Below are 21838 nucleotides of genomic sequence, written 5' to 3'. Positions count from 1 at the left end.
TGCTTCCTTTTTCTTCTTTATTTATTTATCTTGGTGGTACTGGGGATTGAACCCAGGGATATTGGACCACTTAGCTCCATCCTAGACTTTTATTTTTTTAAATTTTGAGACTGGGCCTTGCTAAGTTGCTGAGCAGGCGTTGAGCTTTCAGGAGAACTTCAAGTTTCCCCTGCCTCAACCTCCTAAATCATAGATATTACAAGCACATACCATTGCCTGCGACTATACTTTCTTAAATAGAAGTATAGAGGTTTATTTTCCAAATTATCACCCACTTTCTGATCTTTTAAAGGATAAAAAGATAAGACTTCACACTTTACTATAAATAGGACAAATATTTTGTCCCTGGGCTGTTTTGTCACAGGACGTATAGGACCGATTCTCTAGGGGTCTTCTAGCTCTGTTCTTATCAGATACAATCTCTCCTGGAGGCAACAGGATGGACACGAACGTCTTTCGGGGACCCCCTTTTAAGGATCAGATTTCAGCCCAGGGGAAAGTGGGTGAAAAGTTAAACGAGGCTTTTTCAGCCATGTTAACAAATCGGAGGAGCAGAACCTATCGGCGACGGCGGGGAGGCGTCGATGGAAAGGTCCAACCTTCCCTCGAACCTCTGTGACCTTTCTCGGCAAGGTGGAGGGAGGGAGGGAATGCCACCTCCCCGTCCGCTAGTGTCGTCGCCAGGCCGGACGAGGGCGGCGGACGCTCGCTGCGGGGCCCGCAGTGCCACTGCAGCCCGGAGGGCGGGCGGCCTCGCGGAGACCAGCACGGCTCTCGCGGGCGGGGGGAACAGCCAGCCGCCTGTGCGACGTCCCGACAGTGCGAAACCTGCCACAATCCTGCAGCGCCGGCGTCGGCCTCCAGACCAGCCGGCCGCGCAGGAGCTGGCCGGGCCGTGCCCGCACGGACCTGGCCCCCGAAGGCGTCGTGCAGCTGCTGGGTGCACCCAGCCCTAGCGCGCGGGGTGGGCGGGGCGCCGACGCGCGTGAGCGCACAGCTGGCTACGGAGGCCTCGTGGCCGCGCCGGAAGCGCCAAGCTGGACTTCCGGTCGGCGCGTGGGTGGAGGGGACGCGGTTCCGAGTTTCCGGGTGGGCGTGAGCGGCAGGCTCTGCGGCCCGCAGACTGGGCCATGGAGAAGTTGCGGCGCGTCCTGAGCGGCCAGGACGACGAGGAGCAGGGCCTGACCGCGCAGGTAGCAAGCGCGCCCGGCCGCGGCGAGGAGGGCGGGGGGGCGTGGGGCGGCCGTGCTGGCCGGGGCCGCCGGGGCCCGCGCTCCGCGCTCCGCGGTCCGGGCCTGCCGGGCTCGGGAGCCTGGAGGAGGACGGGTCCCGACGAGCGGAGTCGTCTGCCGCGGCCTGAGGCCTAGCGAAGGCCTCTTAAAGGACGAGCGGCCCTGTGTCTGCACGGTCCCCGGGAGGCTGGGCGAGCCTGGTAAGCGCGGCTTCCCCGAGTTGAGAGGTGCGGTGGGGCTGCGCGGAAGCGCTCGGGCGGGCGCGGCCTCGGCCCCGCGAGCGGAACTCCGAGCCCGGCTGCCGCTGGGGCCTTCCGCTGGTCTCCTGGGCGCTCCTGGCTCCTTGTCGCGTTTGTTCAGCGCTTCTCGGGGACAGGGTTCCGGGCCAGCCCGCAAGCCTACGGAGACTGTCCAGCCTCTGCCCTCGGTGACTCTTAAGAGGACTGCAGGAGCCCAGGAGCCCGTAGATGACAACATCAGAAGTGACAGCCCCTATTCTGTGCTCTACATTATGCTGTTTGTTCCACACTAGAGAGTGGCCATAGAGAGCCATGCGTGGCCACTTACATTTAAGTTAATTAAAATTTAATAAAATTTATAATTTAGCTCCGTAGTCGCACTGCCCTATATTGAACCTATATTTCAAGTGTTCAGTAGGCACGTGTGGACACTGTATGGGCAGTGCATGTTTACCACATTTCCACTCCAGGAAGGTCTGTTGCACAGTGCTGCTGAGAACCTTGGGGACATGAAATTGACATTGTCCTTTCTCTTGAGGCTACTATCTGGAGTTGAGCAAGATGTGTAGAGATTTGTGTTAACGAATGTTGTTCATTCAACAAATCTTCAGGTTCCCAGCTTTGCTTGGCACTGTTCAAGATGCTAGTTAGCAGTGACCAACACAAAGGCCTTTCCCACACGTTTTAATTGGGGAACATTTAATAAACAAATGCATAATGCATCAGGCAGCACTAAGCGCTGAAGAAATAATCAGCAGGTCCAGGAGTGAGGGATTGCATATTGTGTAGGGTCCTGGAGGAGGCTTCCCTGTGGGGGTGGCATGTGAGTGTAGAGCTGCAGGCCTCTGGGAGAGTCATGGAGAAGGGTCCCAGAGAACCTTGTGTGTTCCTCGGATTCTAGGCTAAGACAGGGTGACTGGAGCAGAGGGAAAGAGACAGGCATAGGAGGTAACGGCAGGAATGGGATTGCCAAACTTGTTGTGTCTCCTACACTGTAGAAAAGATTTAGCTTTACTAAGTGTGGGATGGATGGCTTTTGGTTTTGAGCAGAGTGACAAAGTACCCAGTGGATTTGAAGGATATTTCTCATTGTTCTGTGGAGAACTGGCTGTAGAATATAGGTGGAAACCCAGAGGCTGGTCAGGAGACTAATGCAGGAAGTAGTCCCAGTAGAGATGGCTCACTGGGTTGCTTGAATTCATAATAGAAATGACAGTGGTGAAAATGGGCAGACTCTGTAAACGTCTTGAGTGTAGAGTTACAATATTTAGATTGAATGTGAGAGCAAGAGGAGTCAAGGCTGCCTCTGTGGTTTTGAATTGAGTGACTGGAAAGATGGAGGCAACTTTAACTGGGATGTGGAAGGTGCAGATTCAGGGAAAAAAATCACTTCAGCATCTATGCTGAAGGAAACATGAAGTGGAGATGACAGGAAAGCAGTTGAAGGTAGATTTCTGGAGTCATAAGGAGGAAATAAGAGAGATGAACTTGCAAAAGGGTTGGTGTAAGTAGAAAAAAGTTGAGTCTAAGATTTGAGACATCTCTGGATATCTCTGGTGTGTAAGGTTAGGAGGGTGAGCAGGCGACAACAGGTGAGGAAGGAGAACCAACCTAGAGAGACATCCTAGGAAGGGAGGGAAGAGGGTTTCATATGCTACAATGGATCCCTTAAGAGCTGAGATTATCAGTGGAGGTCATTGGTTTTGGTGGTTATCTGTGGCTCCGGAGGAAGAAAGAAAGAGATGATGACTATAGTATCTCAGTGATTTTGCTGTAAGGCAAAGAAGTAGATAGTGGTGGGATGATAAAGTAGGGTCATCTTTTTTTGCAGTGCTGGATATAGAACCCAGGGTCTGTTAGACAAATGTGTTAGACTGCTTACCTCTATCCCTAGCCCCAACATTTTATTTTATTTATTTTTTTGGTACTGGTGATTGAACCCAAGGATACCTAACCACTGAGCCTCACCCCTTATTATTTTTTATTTTGAGACAAAATCTCACTTAAGTTCTGAGGCTGGTTTTGAACTTGAAATCCTCCTGCCCCAGCCTCCCAACATTTTATTTTTAAAGCTGGAAAATACTGGATGTTTCTGCAGACTTGCATATGATCCAGGAAAGGAGAAAATTATGATTCAGGCAACACAGTACCTTTGCAGGGTGCCTCCTGGGCATGTGGCAGTGATTGGAAAGCTGTAGGATTAGGTGGGCAGTGGGAAGAGAATTGTGCAAGCTGCTGGAAGCAGATGCAGACGCAGATGCAGATGTGGTAGGTGGAGCAAGTGGGTTCTTCAGTGATTCATAAGCTATTCTCACTGAAATAGGAAATAAGGTTCCCAGCCATGAGTCTGGAGGAGGTGGGTCTTAGAAGTCTAAGGAAGAGGTATAAAGTAGTGGTTCAGAAGACTGGGAGTAGTGAGTCCATAGGGAATCACAGTAGACTTGTAGTTCCTCATCCCCACCTGCTGGTAGTGGTCCTAAACTGAAAGTGAGAGTTGGCAAGGTGAGCATTTTCTCTCCAGCCACATTTGCAGTGGAAGTGCAGGGCAGGGTTCAGATTTGTCTGGTGAAGATGTTGAGAGCCACAGCAAAGGGGCCCCAGCAAACTTCCAGTTGCCAGCTGATGATTGGCTCACAGCGGGCCCAGCAAACTTCTAGCTGCCACTGATTGGCTCCTCTGCAGTAATGCTCATTGGGTTGTTTCCCCGCCCTTTCAGACCATAGAGCTGCTCATTGGGGGACTTTTTTTGGCTCCGCCCACGAAACCCAGCCAATTGGCCTCAAGAGCAGGAAGAGTGGGGGAGGTTGAGAGGCTTGTGGGAAGCAGGTGGTGGCAGTTGGGCTCTGAAGGTTTTCCTGAAGAGCTGTGTGGTTTGGCGTGTGTTCTGAAAATAAAGTTCGTTTCTTTTGACAAGTGGCTCCTGAATTGTGCCCAGCCAGACTGCAGCATTTGGTGGCCCGTACCGGGATCGAACCCACGACCTTGGTGTTATCAGCACTGGGAGACCAACAGGGCATAGGGAGTTGGGATGGAGGGAAGGTGGTAGACCCTTGGACTGTGGATGTTGGTGGGTGGCTGACTAAAGGTGCTGGAAGGAAGGAGTGATGTCCAGAAAATGGGGTACTTGAACTTGAGGTTAGAGACTACTGTGTTCATGGTGTGCTTGCTAGTAATAGATACGAGATTTGGTGGTGGAAGAATAAGCTCATTGTGTCACCAGGACTGGGGTTCCAAGGAGGTTCCCTAAAAGGAAGTGGACCTCTTCTTAGGCTGTAAGTATTCTTAATATTGTTGCAGTAAAGAATGTAAGTTTGGAACAAAGTGAGGCACAGATTGATTTTATTGAGAAAAAGAACACAGTGCCCACCCAGAGGAAGGTGCTGGCTGCAGTTTAGCAAGGCACATTTATGCACATAATATCTATAGGGCAGAGATGTGACTTAAGAGGGCATGGCAGTCCTCATTTGTGTTGGTGACTGGACATGTTGACCATTACCCACTAAGGGCCACTTTCTGTTCTTCTTTGTTTTTGGTGGAAATTGTGAATCATTTCTCCACCAGGGTTCAGTGTTCTGCTTTGTGAGCTTAAACAGTACTATGTTGGTGTGACACCAAGAGTTTACTGGAGAGTGTGACATAGATGAAGTAATTAGACCCTAAAAATACAAATCATGAGAATTTGTTGAACAGAGGCATTCTCTGACCTGATTTTCTTTTAGGTCCAGGTGAGGAAAGAAGTTATTTATGGATTTCTGGCTAAGGTCTAATAATTGACTTAATAGTGCTGTTTCTGATCGAAGTTTGGGAAAATGACCTTTAAATCTGGACTTTTAATCCATGTGAAAGTAGGCTTTGAATCTTGGCCCACTCTTGTTTTGTCCTACATGTCTGCTTTTTACCTATCCTTATGTCTTGTTGGGGACGTGATGTAATAGCCCTGGGATGGGGGTGGCCCTCTGCCAGCCTAGAAGCTGGGTGAGGCAGTGGGTGTTGTGAGGTGTTCAGAAGCCTGGGCTGTTTCATCCTGCTGAGGTGGCTTGAGTCCTTGGGAGATGCCAAGTAGCCAGAGTTCTGGGCCTTCCTTATGAGATGTCTGGAAGAATTCAAGAAGGGAGAGAGAGGCCTGTAAGTCCAGTCTTAAGAGGATCCCATTGTGTGTCCTCACAGTAGGGCACAATTGAAGTAAATCCAGACTCTCCCATGGCCTCTCAGAGCTGCCCTGCCTGGCTTCCACCCTCCTCCTTTATGTCCCCAGGGCTCACCGTGTTCTAGCCATGTGCCCTCAGGCCAAGCCTCTTTTCTGGCAGTGGCATTTCTTTTTCTCTGAAGTGCCCCAGCCTGGCTCTTTTCAAGATTGTATTCCTTGCTCCTGTGTCTTCAGAGAGGCCCTTCCTGGTTGCAGTACTCATTACCCCTGTGCTTCCTCTGTGTAACCTGCCCCCTTCTGTCACTACCTTTAATTTATTGTTGGCTTTTTGTCATTGAACGTAAGGTCTTGTCTGTCCTGTCTACTGTTGTACATCCAGAGCCTATCAAGTACTTGCTGCGCAGTATCTGTTCTCAAGACTTGCGGGCCAGACAGGTGAGTGCTGAGAGGTTGGACTTGAACAGCTGCTGGGAGAAGAGCATCTGTTGTTAGTCACATAGGAAGGATCTCACAAGGGAATGTGCTCCACAGGTCTTTTATTCACCCCAGCTTTAATAAGTTGCAAGGTATCTCAGTCTCTTCTGGTTGTTCTAACAAGATACTTTAGCTAGGTGGCTTACAGACAACAAAAGTTTATTTCTCACAGTTCTGGAGGCCAGAAGTCTAATACAAAGGTACCAGTAATCCTGTGTTTGGTGAGAGCTGCTTTCTGATTTGTAGATATACTTTCTTGCTGTGTCTTCCTGGTTGAAAGGGGCCAGGGAGCTCTCTGGGGCTCTGTTCCCATGACCTTATCACCTCTCAAAGTTTCTACCTCCTTCCTTTATCATCTTGGTGTTTAGGGTTTTAACACATGGATTTTGGAGGAACACAGGAACTCACAAGTTTTGAGACAAGTCGATTGTGGATCGACTGTGTTTACAAGTGGAAGTAATTTGTCTTAATGTTTCACTTAAAAGTTCATCACATGGAAGATGGTAATAAGAAAAAAACAACCTATTGTACAAATTAAGCTCTCTTTCCTTTTATCACAGGGTTGGAAGTATAACATCTGCTCTCATATTGTGGAATATGTATTTGGTCTTCCTCCTGCTTCTTGGCATACAACTCCTAAAATCCTTGGAATCTCTGATGCAATAGTGTTTTTCTGTATTCCAGTGAATCGGCCTACAGCTAGCTTCAGGATGGGAGCTGATCCCCTGAAAGACCAAGGCAGGATTAGAGGATTTGGAACTATTAGCCTTGTCCTCCAGCCATCCAGGAGAGTTGAAGGTTGTCAAACACCAGTGGCCAGAGATGTGATCTACCTATGCAGTGAAGGACAGGGCTCTGAGCTAACTGAACACAGAGAGGCTCCCAGAGGGTGTAAGCCCCAGTTGACCCTGGAGGCTCCATGCCCCTTACCTCTCCCAGTGCCTTTCTCTCCCCTGAATCCTATATGACATCCTTCATAATGAACCAGCGAAGGTAAGCAAGTGTCTCCCTGAGTTCCAAGAGCTGCTTTAGAGGAATCATGGAACCTGAGGAGGGGGTTTTAGGCAGTCGGTCAGAAGTACAAGGAAAACAACAAACAATTGGCATCTGAGAGGCAGTCTTGGGGACTGGTCTTTGGGCCTGCAGGCCTGCATTGCACCCAGGTGGTGGGTTAGTTCCTGCTAGGTCCATGTGCAGTGGACTGCCTGCCTGGTGTGAGCAGGCAAGGCTGAGTTTGAGTTGGTGTACCCTCTGTACCTTCAGAATTCCCTTACCTGTTGAACTTGTTGTTCCTTGTGGATCTTGAGGAGGTGGTTAGGGGGAGAGGAAAGAAGATGAGGACAGGATCAGGAAGAAGCTCTTCCCTTCTGGGGAGAGGAAGCTGAGACTGCAGAGGGAGGGGACACAGGAACACTGGACATTTGAAGGCAGTGCCATAGGATGAGCTGTAGGGCCTGGCCCCCAGGGGAGTGTTGAGGGTCTGGTGCTGCTGAAATGGAGATGAGACCACATAGGTCTAGATGCTAGAGCCCTTGCCCAGCACTTAGAACAAGTAGCAGCACTCAGTATCCATTCTTTAAACCAGTAGGTGAGCACATGAATGAGTGTGCAGAGGGCGGAGGGTGACATCAGGAGAGATTTTTGTATGTTTAAGATAGAAGAGGCTTAAGCACGTTTAAAAGAAGGTGGTCATGGTCTTAGGATGGTATACTAGAGAAAAACCCCATTAATGTTAATTTTGGAGAGTGTCTGAAGGACTGGGTCCTAAAACAGGTGGGCAGGACCACCAGAGCTAATAGGAGAAGACCTGACCTGGGAATAGAGCAACATGTAATTTCCACTGAAAAAGGTGAAGACAAGGACCTGATAAGGGCTCCCCCAAGGCTGAGGACCAGCCCAAGTGGTAGCTATTGAGTCAGCTTGCTGCTGGGAGAAGTTTTATCATTAAGCTACATACTGGATTTTGGCAGTGCAGTAGGAAGGGATTTCAGGTAGGAAGTGAGCCCTGGGAGTGGGAAGTGCGAGGAGTTGGGGAGGGTGGCGGAGGCCACTATAGGTTAGGGAAACAAAAAGACCAGGCTGTTCACATGGATACATCACAAGGATCAGAACAGGACTGAATGAGATAAGAAGAGCAGAGGTGACCAATTAAGAGGGTGAGGGGGGCTCTTGAGCTTGTGAGCTTAAGTAACCAGTGGGCAGTACTGCTTGGAATGGCCTTAAGGAGAGGACCCCAAGGAGGTGTGGTGTGGAGCCCATTCCAAAGGGTCTTAGACACTTCTGCTCATTTGCTTTCTGATCTTTTTTTTTTTTTTCTTTTGACATCATTATTTTGAAAAAGGATAGGTAGGAATACTGGGTTTGGTGTAGGAATTGAAAGCCACAGCACATTTCCTTTCTTCCATGGCAGTAGCTGGGAACCAGCCCCAGACCCACTAGCACCCCCAGCCATGCAGTGGCTTAGCTCTGCTGTTGCTGGCTACAAATTAGCATCCCTAGTATGTTTTCCTCTCTTGTTTCCTGACTGGTTTTCTTTTTCTTTTATTCAGTGCAGTTTGGTTGCAGGCAGTACTTTGTTTACTGCAGCAGGAAGAAGGCCCTGAGAATGGGGAAGGGGCCCTTACTCTTGAGGCCCTTTCTCTTTGCTTCCTGTTCTGTTGGTGACAAGTAAAATAATTGGTGGCAATTGAAGGGGAGGGGGATAGCAGTTTTAAAGAGTTTGTATTTTTGTCCTAAGACTAAGTGATCACCAAAGTTGCTGGTTAGTGGGATAGTTCCTCATCCCATTGTTTCCCAACAAGGTCAAAGAAGAAAATAGCACATAGATCTTATGCAAAACAAAGGAGGGGGTGGCTCTTTCTCTTACTTAGAAATGCAGAGCCAGGTTTTCTTGCATGTTGAAGCATTGTAGAATTTTCTTACTTAAGAGTCGGGAAATCTGTGGTGGTTTTTTTTCCTCTGCCTGGAACACAAGTCATTTGCTTATGAATTTGATTATTCTGTATTTACAAATGGAAATAATTTATCTTTATTTTCATTTTAAAGATCATCACATAAAAGATGGCAATGATAGGCAAAAGACATATTGTACAGTTAGCCATGCCATTCCACTACTGCAGGAAAAATAAATGGAAAAATGAACCGTTGAACATGGAAACAATGGGGTGACTTAAGTTTGCAAAGGAAAGTTAAATGAATGTTTTTTCTTTTCCACTTAAATCCTAACATCATTGTAGTTTCACGTCATTAGTAATCATGATCAGTGTACTATTTCCACTTTTTAATTGACATAAAAGTTGTGTATATTTATGGTGTGCACCATGATATTTTGATATATGTATACATATATTGTGGAATGATAGAATGAAACTATGAATGTTTCTAATTTTTTTTAAATGAAACATTTTTTAAAAATGAAATAGTGTGTAGGCTTTAGGTTGTATTCTGTTCTAGATAAAATGTACTTGGTATATGTTTTTTCTGATCAGAATGAAATTTAGATGTTCTCGTAGACAAGTTCATTCTTTATCTAAAACCAGGTAATTTGTTTGTCTATGACATTGCTGAAAATATTTATGAATTAAAGCAAACTTTAAAAAAATGTTAAAAGTGATTTGTGTGATATTGACATAGTACTTAGTATTTTGTCTGATTTTCATGCTGCATGTGGATTCTTAGCTTGACTACTGAGGTAAGGCTGTAACCAAAGGTATTGTGAGCTTTTGTATATAAACTTCCTGATTTTGTTTCATTATTCTTGAAAATACATTATAAGCATGTGGTCTTATTTTTAAGTGTTATATTAATGTAAGTTAGAAATTTAAATTTGGGGATTTAATTCAAGACTGTTGACAGTTGTTCAAATTCATTGGGAAGGTAAGTTTTAATAGTGCCTCGGTAGTCTAAATTCACTAGGTCATCACTGTACTGTTCAAAGTATGCTTCTGCTTCTTCCTACATAGTTGGGTTAGAATTTGCATGGCATGTAGCTAGTCTTTTCATGGTGGAAGAGATATCTAAGGCTCTCGAGAGCTTTTTGAGAGTGGATGTTGTCCAAAGGTACTGGTGCCTGTCCAGGCGTCCTGCTCAGGCCCTGCAGTGTCCTTTGCTGCTGCCCCCTGTAAGTCTTGTAGGCAGCCCTTCACTCTTGCCACTCATCACCAGGGCCCAGGCGGACCTCCAGCTGAAACACTGCCTTTTTTGGTACCTTCTGCTTCCCTTGCAGCCTCCCTCATTCCTTTTAAAGGATTCTGCTGAGAACAGTTCTTGTAGGAGCATCCCATCCCAGGCTTTAAGACCTGCAGAGTTGAGGGAATGTAGGATGAACCCTGTGTGCCCCACCCAGCTTCAGTTACCACGTGTTGCCTGCTTTGTCTTATCTTTCCCACTTTACATCCTCAACTGTGTCACAACATACCTCACACATGATGTCATTTTATCCAGATCAGTATCATCTGTGGCCCTGAACAGGTAAGGGCTATACTAACTCCTACTACCAAACCTGGCAAAATTACGTTATTCCTCAGTGTCACCTGATACAGACCATGTTCATATGTTCTCCCCCAACGTGGTAGTGATACTACAGTGTACAAAAGAAATCAAAGGTTCAGTGTATGTGTTAAGGTAAAACATTGCTATAAGTTAGAATAATCAGTTTAGTGCATGGTGATTTAAGAACATGTTCTCAATTGTCCCTTCTTCCCTTAGGTCCTGGATGCCTCGTCTCTTAGTTTCAACACCAGATTGAAATGGTTTATCATATGCTTTGTGGCTGGCATTTTCTTTTCTATCCTTGTGAGTTAAGGCTTTATATTGCTTAATTATTTTTATTTTGTATTAGATTAATATCCCATTTGGTACAAATAAGCAATCTGCTTTATCTGAATTCCCGTTAAGACTGTTTTGATGGAGCATAGTCACCTGAAATAAAGGGATAGAGATTAATAAAAAGATGCAGAAATCAGTAGTTCGGGGTGTTCTAAGAATTATTGAAATAATTTTAAGAAGAATCATGCCTCACATGCGAGAGGCCCAGGTTCAATCCCCAGCTCTGATAAGAAAACAAAAGAGAAATCAACATGAGTTAAGAGAACTGGAAAGTCAAAAATTTAGATATGTTTATTACCCTTTTTTTTTTTTTTTTTTTTTTGGTACCGGAGATTGAACTCAGGGGCACTCAACCACTGAGCCACATCCCCAACCCTTTTTTGTATTTGATTTAGAGACAGCATCTCACTGAGTTTGAACTGGTTTGAACTCGCTGGTTTGAACTCGCAATCCTCCTGCCTCAGACTCCTGAGCTGTTGGGATTACAGGGGTGAACCACTGCACCCGACTTTATTACCTTTTTTAACTTGCCATTTAAAATGGATGTTTACTTTAAATAGCATAAGATTTACTGAACAAATACAAAGACAGTTTTCTTCTGGCTTATTTATATATGTTTAGGAAAATAGGCAGAGGATTCAATTTAATGTATATCATTGAAAATTAACTGTTTTTACTATGTAACTGGACTCATTTCTATTCAAACATTATGTCATATAATACAGTGTTACTACTGTATTACTGTAGTAACACTTACATTTTAAGCCTTTAAGATTATAAAATCATTTTTACCTCATTGTAATGTCTGACTCAGGGAACTGGATTGCTGTGGCTTCCTGGAGGCGTAAAGCTTTTTGCAGTGTTTTATACCCTTGGGAATCTTGCTGCATTAGCCAGGTATGGAAATAATTTAGCTTCTCAAAATAGCTTTTTGCTGTCACTTCCAGATTTGCCTTTCTCATAGCACTTTGCTAATAGGATGTTTCCATAGGTCTACACATGTTGTAAATTCAGCCAGACTTTATTCCATAAATACCTAGTGATTCCGGCCATGTGGCCAGCTACCATAATACAGAGTACTACTATGAGTAGCCAGCATTTGTAGGAGCATGTACTGTGCACCAGGGACTATTCTGAGTGCATGGTGTCAGGATAGCAGGCTTATGGGGCAGGTACCAGTATCGTATTTAGCTGGAGATGGTAGTGCAGAGGGGGCAGGTCACTTGCTCACCATTTGATCCTCATAAGTTGCCTGGGGCAGACACAGGGCTCCAGAGCCCAGGCTTGTAGTGGCTATGCTGTAGTTCTTCTCTTGTGGAGCTTGGGTTTTATGAGGGAAAAGTCACACAGTAAGCCAGAAAAAGATCTGAAGTTGTTGGTACAGGGCAGAGAACATAAAATTGGTGCCCCAGAATGACAGGGTAGCTGTATTAGGTTGGGGTTTGAGGTTTCCTAATTTATAAAAGCAGACATTTATTCCTTATAACTTCAAGGGCCAGGAAGCCGAAGAGCTAGGATTCACTTGTCTGGTGAAGGCCACATCCTGTTGGGGGGTGAATGCCCCCTTCCCCTCCCTCACATGGTGGGAGAATGGAAAAGCAAGCCTCTGGGGACACCTTGTTTGTTGCGCCCTACTCTTGCTCCAGGGAGCGGCCCAGGCCTCCTCACCTCTCATGATGCAGACGAGTTGATGGCACAGACTGTAGGTTGGCTGCTGGAAGAATTGGCAAGTGTCCTGTAAAGTCAACGAAAAGCAAAACAGATTGAGGGAGAGAGCTAACAAGGTTTCTTTTTTTAAAAGTTTATTTTTGTTTAGCCAGACAAATGAACGTGATCTCTGTTATTTTTTTTTTCCAAATAGTACGTGCTTTTTAATGGGACCCGTGAAGCAGCTAAAGAAAATGTTTGAAAAAACTAGAGTACTTGCAACAGTCATTATGCTTGTAAGTAAATATACTGGCAGTTTTAAAAAACGTATGTTGTAGTGTTTTTCATTATTATGTCCTCAAGGCCGTGTTGTTAAAGAATTTGAATTATAGAGTGTTGTCTAAAGTTATTGGATTGAAGAAGCCTGTTTACTATTTTTGTAGCTCTGTAATTATAATTATAACAAAGACTGGAGCTGGGTATGTTTTCATTTTCAAGCCTATAGATTGTTGGATGGTCTGTAATCTTTGGAGGGTTAGGAGTAGAAGACAGGTGACTTCTGAGTCTACCTCTCAGGTAGAATTGGCATATTTGTCGTTTGGTTTTTGTCCCTTCCCTATTTACTAGTGGACAAATAATTCTGCTAATATGGCTTCTGTGACCACACCTTTAAGTTGCCCTTCATTGCTTAGGGGTTCTGTTCCTATCAGTCATCACTCTTAAATGACATGTTCTCTTTATCTTAAACCAGGGGTGGGGGCTATGAAAGCCACACTTATAGTCAGAAAGTTTCCATCATCGTACATTTTGAATTTTAGCTGAAAATGAGTGTTTTGTGTGAGATGGGTAGAGGAACCCTTCCTCCACTTCATCATCCTGCCTCTGGTACCAGCTTACCTATTCTGCTTCTCTTATAGATTTTTTTTTTTTTTTTACTTAAAACATTTGTGCTATTTAAAGAATTTAAACATAAGCATTAGCCAATAAGTGTTACTTTACTTTTAACTGTTAACATTAGCTTTTCAAATACAACTCATTTTTAGTTTCTTTATTCAACTTTATGCTTTTTATTATCATTTTTATAACTCTTCCAGTTGTTTTGAATTTCCTATATTAACATTTATATCAACATATGTCTTAGCATTTAACTTTGCCTAAGTTACTAGGAAACTATCTCCTACTGTTAGACTACAGGATGTTTTTATTCCACTAAGATTTTGCTTGGATTTGTTTTATTTACAATATCCTGGCATTTATGATTAACAGTTTTAGTAGTATACCTTAAACCAACACATGTAGTGAAGAGAATATTAGACTGCAGCAAGTATCCCCCAAGGGACCATAGCTCCGTGTGACACATTGTGGAACAGCTCAACCTGTCTAGCTTGCTGTTGACATGGAGATTTGTTTCTAACTCAGCCCCCTATGCCTGCCAGCCCTATGTCAGGTGTGTCATGGAAAATCCTTCTAGTATTTTGAGCAGGTGGATAGGTGCACCTCCTTAAAGAGAAGAAAACGTCTAGATGGGCCCACTGTTTAGCAGGGACCCCTAGGTTATAGGTATCAGAACTAGGGTCCCTTAGGTCTCTAGCTTAGACCTCTAGCCTGCTTGTGAAAACATAGGGTGGCTGAAGTTGCTTTCATGAGGATGTGGAATGATAATGTAATCTTTTGTATGAAAAAAAATATTAGGGTCACTATGTAAAATTCAATACAATTGAACTTACTATGTACTGCCAGTTGGGCTAATGCTAACCATTGGCACTGTTATTAAATTTTAACAGGAGCATAAGAATAGCTTTTGTCATTCTAAATATTCTTAAACCTCAAAAGTTCTTGCAGTTTAATCAAACGTTTATTAGGTGCTTTACTTTGCCAAGGAGTATTGCAGTCAGGGACTTCAAGTAAAAGAATAGTCGTGGAAGATATGTGTAAAACTAGTCCACTGTCTCATTTAGTTGTAAGGTATATTACCTATGCAAGTGAATGCAAGGTAGTCAGTGTGTTTTTATTAGACTTTGAAGATCTCACATTTATTACTTATCTTCCCTTCCTGTAGCTCTGCCTCATATTCACCCTGTGTGCCGCTCTTTGGGTAAGTTGCATCAGCTTGCTAGCTTTCTGCCAACTGTCCCCTCTGCACCTGAGGTGTTCTTACATCATCATCTCAAAATGACTCCCAAGTTCAGTTTCTTAGGACCTACCAAAGATCAGGTGTTCTTAAAACATGACTTGGCAACATCTAGTTGGCTGGATATAAGGTAGATACTGCTGCCCGTGAGATAGATAGAGGAGGTTGTTAACAAGTGGGTCCCCTTGTGTGCACTTACCCTTAGGCTGTGTTGATGCCTCTGACCACACCTGGATGGGGAGAGGCCCAGGCAGATGCCTGGGTCCTCTGCTGTACATGGGCTGTGCTTTTCATGCTGGTACAGGAGGAAGCAGCAGTGAGCAAGTGTAGTGATGAATGACAGGTAGGCAGGCCAATAGTAGAGAGGCCTGGAGAACAGAACATTAGCAACAAGGAACAGCAGAGTCTCAGTCACTCCTGTATCACTTGTGAGTAAGCAAGCAGCTCTTCATTAGCTCTTGAAGAAATTATATTATAGCAATTCATTTTATTTATTGGTGTGCCTGATTCTTCATTATATTTCTTTACTTACAATCCTTTGCCTCCTTCCCAAGAGGTTTTGAGACAGTTCTCGAGCGGTCAAGAAAACATCACATTTTAAAAAGAAAGGGTATTGTACAATATATTTTAGAAATATTCTAGCTGGGTGCAGTGGTACACACCTGTAATCCCAATGACTCAGGAGGCCAAAGCAGGAGGATCCCATAAGTTCAAAGCCAGCCTCAGCAACTTAGCAAGGCATTTTGCACCTCATTGACCCTGGTCTCTAAAAAATACAAAAAAGGGCTGGGGAATGTGGCTCAGTGGTTAAGCACCCCTGGGTTTAATCCCCGGTACAAAAAAAAAAAAAAAGAAATATTCTATAAAGCCAGTCATGGTGGTACATGCCTATAATCTCAGTGTCTTGGGAGGCTGAGGTAGAAGGATCGCAAGTTCAAGGCCAGTCTGGGCAACTTAGTGAGATCTTGTCTTAAAAAAAAAAGTGTTGGGAATGTGGCTCAGTTGTTAAGCACCCTTGGGTTCAGTGCCCAGTTACCGCCCCCCACACCCCACCAAAAAAATTCTGATTTTCTTTTTTTATTCTGAGCATTTAAGACTGGCTTTAGTTATATGAGATGCCTTCTAGACTTCATTTTCCAAAAATAAAAGAATATTTGTTTTTCTTTTGGTACCAGGGATTGAACCTGGGATGCTTTAACCATTGAACTACATCCCCAGCCCTTTAAAAAAAAAAATATTTTGAGATATAGGGTCTTACTAAGTTATCTAGGGCCTTGTTAAGTTGCTGAGGTGGGCTTTGAACTTGCAATGTCTCAGCCTCTCGAGCCAGTGGGATTACAGGCATTTGCCACTGTGCCCAGCTAAGAATGTTCTTAAATGATTTTTGCACATCCCTGGGGAATACTGATTTCCTATTTTGGAATAGTATAGCAGCCCGCTTGTAAAAAGATTCGCAATAAGTAAATAAAAATAAAAAATAATTATAAGGATGAAAGTGTAGCTCGGTGATCGAGCATTTGCTTAGCTTACTCAAGGCTCTGGGCTCAACCCCAGTACCACAAAAAAGTAAAAAATAAAAATAACGATAGTCAAGAAATTGTCAAAATAGATTATTTTAAAGCACCCATGGAACTATTTATTTTCCAGAAGATCATAGTAATATACAGTTCTCCTTCAAAAAAATCATTCAAAAGGAGCAAGGGGAATGAGTAAGTAAATTCCACAAGAAATGTGAATTTAACTAAGTAGGATTTTAAATATTGATTCTGGAAAAGTTGACATTAATGTCAAAGACCTAACCTTTAAAAGTTTTATATTTTCAGCCTGTGCACAACTATTTTAGTGAAGTTTATTTAATGTCATATATTTTGCAGTATTTAAATTAATAAAGACACTTTTTGAAAGGAAATATACTTTATGGGTATTTAAGTTTCTTAAATCAGACTACAATGTAATAAAGAAAATAAAATATCTACATTTTTAAAGGGGAAGAAGAATTGAACTTAATTGTACAAAGTATTTTTTAAAAATTTGAACTCACCATTCTCTGTTTTTGCTATCGTTAGTGGCATAAGAAGGGACTGGCCTTACTATTCTGCATATTGCAGTTCTTATCAATGACCTGGTAAGTCTTTTATTACACTAGTTAAAAAGCTAAAGTGACTTGAAATGTTATAAACATTTTGTTTGGAACCTGTAACGCCCTACAAATGGGGTTTAGAAGCACGTGCTATGGAACCAGATCTCCTGCAAGACCAGGGGAAAGGAGGTTTGGGGTGAATCCTTTTGTTCTTGACAGCATGCTTCAGTGGTACCTTGGGAGAGCTGTGGAGTTGGTACACTGGTAGTGGGCGGGGAGTGAGAGTGTTCTCACGAAGTTACTGAGCAGTGCTTCCATGAAAGAAAAATAAGAAATGTAGGGGATGTCACATGGATCCATCAAAAAGGCGAAATGCGGGACACGCCCAGGAGGATCAGTTTACTGGGCATTCTGCTCCCTGTTGCTGGGTGATCAGTCACAGGAAGAATTTATTCCTGTATGGCTCCGTAAAGGCTGGAGTTTTCCTCTACATGGCAGCGATTATGTTACTTGTTAAGAACTGCTTTTGAGCTGTCTCTCTCTTCTCCCTCTTCTCTGAATGTTGAGGTGCCCTTCTCCTGGTCAGACTCTCCTTGCAACCCTTGTGTGTCTTGCACTGCAGCTCATCTTCCTGCAGGCAGGCAGTGCATGTTGTCTGCTTAAAGGTGTCCCTAGGCTAGCTCCTTGCCTCTTCTGTGTTGGATGGATAGTGTGCTTTTCCTGTTCTTTTAAAGCCCTGTCTTGCTTGTCGTAACCCCTTCCTAGTTCAGTTGTTTTAGATCTCCTGTTTGATGTCACCCATCCTGGGATCAGTCATTGTTTTGGCCTAATTCCCATGCTTCCCTGATAGATTTAACATCAGTGAATGTTAAATATAGTTCTCTACATATTTCAAAATAACTATGCTGTTATATATAGTGTTATATTTTACTTTTTCATTAGAATCTGAAGAAATTTAACTGAATCTCTTATTTTCTCTAATATTCTACCTTTTATTATCTAATCTATACTCAATAATTGATTTATCCCCAAAGGAAAACATAATTAACATTGTTATTTTATAAGTTCCTATTTTTTAAAAAATAACTTAAGAGAATAACTTTTTTATTATAAGAAGCTCAAACTTTAGTATGCATCAGAATCATCTAGGGAGTTTTTGTTAATGTTGGTCTGGGAGCGTAGCTCAGTAGTAGAGGCTCACCCAGCTTGCTTAAGGCCCTGGGTTTGGTCTTACAGACAAAGAAAGCACAGAATGCTTGATAAAGCAATCTTGTGATTGAGGAGGTCACAGTGGGGCCTCGTGATCCACACCCCACCACCCCCTCCCCGTACCGGGATTGAACCCAGGGGGAACTTTGCCACTGACCTACATCCTCAGCCCTTTTTATTTTGAGACAGGCCTCACTAAATTGCTGAGGCTGGCCTTGAACTTGGGATCCTCCTGCCTCAGCCTTTCAAGTCACCACATCTCCCAGCTAGTGATTTATGCCTTAACAAGCTCTCAGATGGTACTGTTGATGTTCTGAGCTCACATCTTGAGAACCATGATATAGTATTCTGCTGCCATGCTGGTCATGCTGCTAGCCATTGCCACTTGGCATAAAGGAAGCTGTGATGTAGAACAAATGTCAACATACTTGAATTTTTCTTGCAGGTATAGTCTGTCGTACATCCCATATGCAAGGTGAGTTTGTTTGAATTCTGTCTTATTCTTTCTAGTCCTTTAACTATTTTTACACAAATACATAAATTTAAATAATTTTTATATTAAAACATTGTTTAAGAACTTTTTCAGTTGTCTTTGGCTACGTTTTTGCTTAAAGAGATAAAAAGAAGGTTGTCATATAAAGTATCTCTGTTGATGCGTTCTTCAGGCTGTAAATTTACTCCTGTCTTACCACATGAACTTTCTCAGTAAGGGAATTTTTACAAGAGATTCTGGATCCTTCTATAGCTGTGCATGTTCAGTAAGTAGGATGCAGAGACTCTGGTAAAAAATATTCTGCTTTTGAACAAAATGGGAAAGTTACTAGAAAATGGCATATGATATATAGATGTTTTTAGCAGCAGAAACATCTGTAATCTGCATGTCAAGAGATGACAGTTAATTCCTTACATTTTCCAGAGCAGTATATTAGTTTTAGTTGGGGAAGAAAAACAAAACTAATTCCAGCCTTCAACTTGATAGATTTAGAAAAAGGTTCTGGTCACCATTTGACCCAGTTATCCCTCTCCTTGGACTATACCCAAAGGAGTTAAAAACAGCATACTACAGGGACACAGCCACATCAATGTTTATAGCAGCACAATTCACAATAGCTAAACTGTGGAGCCAACTTAGATGCCCTTCAGTGGATGAATGGATAAAAAAAAAAATGTGGCATATATACACAATGGAATTTTACTCAGAAATAAAAGAGAATAAAATCATGGCATTTGCAGGTAAATGGATGGCGTTGGAGAAGATAATGCTAATTGAAGTTAGCCAATCCAAATGTGTTCTCTGATATAAGGAGGCTGACTCATACGGGGGTAGGGAGGGAGAGCATGGGAGGAATAGATGAATTCTAGATAGGGCAGAGGGGTGAGAGGGAAAGGGAGGGGGCAGGGGATTAGCAAGGATGGTGGAATATGATGATCATTATTATCCAAAGTACATATATGAAGACAGAATTGAGTGTCAACATACTTTATATTCAAACAGAGATATGAAAAATTGTATACCTGTATTGTGGTATATATGTGTAATAAGAATTGTAATGCATTCTGCTGTCATTTTTTTTAATCAATTAAAAAAAAGAAAAATGTTCTGGTGAGGCATGGCTTTGTTTCTTTGTAAAATTTGGAAACCTATGTATTTTAAAAGCCAGCAAAATTATATACCTAATATGAACAGTGAAGGGAATTGGTAGAATTTCTATTTTTTAATTTTTATTCCACTTTAAAAAAAGAGAAAAAGCAGAAGAGTCACAGATGAGAAGACTGTAGAACAGGGTCCACGTGGTAATTGTACTTCAGCAACTTGGCTAGGAGCCTCTCCATGTTTTGAGATGTACTGTCTACTCCTGCCTTGCATGAGGCTGCATAGACAGGGCACAGCTTCTGGAAAATGACCCACCCCTTCCCAAGGAGTTAGGATCCTGCACTGGAAAGTAACATGCAAGAGAAGCCTCAGATTTTATTATTGTAAATTTTAACAGTCTAGGCTGGGGCCATGGCTCAGTGGTAGAGCACTTGCCTAGCGTAAGTGAGGCACTAGGTTCGATTCTCAGCACTGAATATAAATAAATAATTGTCCAATGACAACTAATAAAGTAGTTAAAAAATTATTAAAAAGAGAGAGAAAAAGAGAATTTTTAATATTTATTTTTTAGTTTTCAGCGGATACATCATCTTTATTTGTATGTGGTGCTGAGGATCAAACCTGGGCCGCATGCATGCCAGGCGAGCACGCTACCACTTGAGCCACATCCCCAGCCCTAAAAAAATTTTTTTTAAAAATTTAAGTCTAGGTAAAAGGGTTTTTAAAAAATGAATAGACATTCTAAGTAGGAGTTCAAACATACGGTTATAAAAGTGTGAAACTTTGGGAATTGTTAAGATGCAATAATAAGCATTTTGCTTTTAAAATCCAGTTTCTTCGTTCTTTTTAAAAGTTAATTCTTTTGTCAGTTTTGGTATTTATATTTATTTCTTCGAGTTAAAATCAGCATATGTGCTGGTAAAGATTTTCTAAATAACATTTTAAAAGTTAGCAAAATATTTAAGTCTCAGCTTTTGATTTTAACTGATATTCAAAACCGTGTAGTTGATCAACGTGCTGGAGCCCACCAAGCCCATTGTAGAAAGGCAACAGAAAGTTTGGCAGGGAAACCTGGAGCAGACTGGTTTACATTCTCTGCCGTTCCTTCCTCTTGTCACAGGGATGCAGTACTTAAATGCTGCTCTTCTCTTCTAAGTTGAAAATCAGAAACTGCTCCTGGAAAAGCACCTTGAGGTGCTGAGAGTCCCTTGCTAGTGAAGCACACTGTTCCTGGTGCAGTCCAGCAACAACCACAGGACAGCGTAAGCCCTTCTGCGTACTGGTCAGACCACACACTCAGTTAAAAAGCTAAATGTGCCTAGCTTTAACTTTGCTGTATCATTAACATGCTCTTCCAAAGATAAAGAGATTTTAATCATCGCCAATTTTAAATAATTTTACCCAGTTTTTTTAATCTTTTCAAAACAACTTTTAAAATGTGAATATTTAAGGAAGAAATCTGTGCTGTGAGAGATCCTTAGCTTATTTGGCTTTTTAAAAGTGTCTATGTTTTTAAGACATCCTTTTTTTAAAAAAACTTTAAAAATGTGAAACTTTTTACTGTAAGCTTAAAATTGCTTATTACATGTAATAAAAATAATATATGTGTATATATCTTTAAAATTTGAAATAAACCCATCCTTGGAAAAAACAATAACATCTTCTGTGTTGAACTTGTAGTATTTTAAGTGATTCAGTTCAACAGAATTTAGTCAGGCAATATATTCTTTCTGTAGAAAAATAAATACAAAAAAAAAAAATAAAGAAAAAAATAAATACAGTCTCTGTCCTGGCTGTGATGGTGGTGGCCAGGTGAGTCCTCTCAGGTGCCAGCAAAGACAGGAGGCTGCCTCCACCCTGTGGGCAGGGGTGGAAGTGGGGAGTGGGAGGGGTTGGCTGCCCCAAAGTGCCTGAGGGGGCCTTCAGGGGTAGTGGTAGCCTGGCACTAACTGCTCCCCCTCAGGTGCCCATGGGTTGACCCTCGCCTGGTCAGGGGCCAACAGGAATGGATTTACAGAGAAAGGCGTGGGCACTGTAAGCATGGTAGTGTAACGAGAAGGCTGTGTGTTGAGAGTTAGGGGAAAGGCCTGCAAAGGGCCATGGTTAGTGGTTAGTGCAGAGAAGGGTGGGGCAGCGAGCAGTCCTATGCACCATAGCACCATAGCATAGTGAAGGCGGAGGAAGTGCAGGACTTCGGTGTTGCCAGAGTGAAAAAGTGGGTGGTCTTGGGAGTTTGGGGGGAATAGCCAGGTCAGAAC

The 21838-nt window shown here is 43.0% G+C and overlaps 1 protein-coding gene across 4 annotated transcripts; it reads left to right on the top strand.

Moving 5' to 3' along the window:
* Positions 1 to 1029: 1029 nt before the first annotated feature.
* SFT2D1 (SFT2 domain containing 1) lies at positions 1030 to 21250 on the top strand. 4 transcript variants are annotated; one of them, XM_081296085.1, is made up of 8 exons: positions 1030 to 1193; positions 10800 to 10886; positions 11734 to 11816; positions 12781 to 12862; positions 14626 to 14661; positions 16764 to 16822; positions 18432 to 18461; positions 20701 to 21250. In XM_081296085.1, the coding sequence occupies exons 1-8, from the start codon at positions 1131 to 1133 to the stop codon at positions 20738 to 20740; spliced, it is 480 nt and encodes a 159-aa protein (XP_081152211.1). In that variant the 5' UTR covers positions 1030 to 1130; the 3' UTR covers positions 20741 to 21250. The 4 variants fall into 4 exon arrangements, with proteins under 4 accessions (XP_081152211.1, XP_081152212.1, XP_081152214.1 ...); XM_081296086.1 differs by lacking the exon at positions 20701 to 21250 and adding an exon at positions 18652 to 18673; XM_081296087.1 differs by having other exon boundaries at positions 1031 to 1193; positions 20737 to 20755.
* The last annotated feature ends 588 nt before the right edge of the window (positions 21251 to 21838 follow it).

Source organism: Spermophilus citellus, assembly GCF_964194105.1.
Source record: "Spermophilus citellus genome assembly, chromosome: 5".
Lineage (NCBI taxonomy): Eukaryota > Metazoa > Chordata > Mammalia > Rodentia > Sciuridae > Spermophilus > Spermophilus citellus.
This window is presented reverse-complemented; position numbering and strand designations above follow the sequence as displayed.

Coding starts and splice junctions, on each gene's coding strand:
- SFT2D1 (XM_081296085.1), top strand. CDS start 1,131: ATGGAGAAGTTGCGGCGCGTCCTGAGCGGCCAGGACGACGAGGAGCAG. Junction 12,863..14,625: donor TTGCAACAGTCATTATGCTT/GTAAGTAAATAT, acceptor CCCTTCCTGTAG/CTCTGCCTCATATTCACCCT. Junction 14,662..16,763: donor CCCTGTGTGCCGCTCTTTGG/GTAAGTTGCATC, acceptor TGCTATCGTTAG/TGGCATAAGAAGGGACTGGC.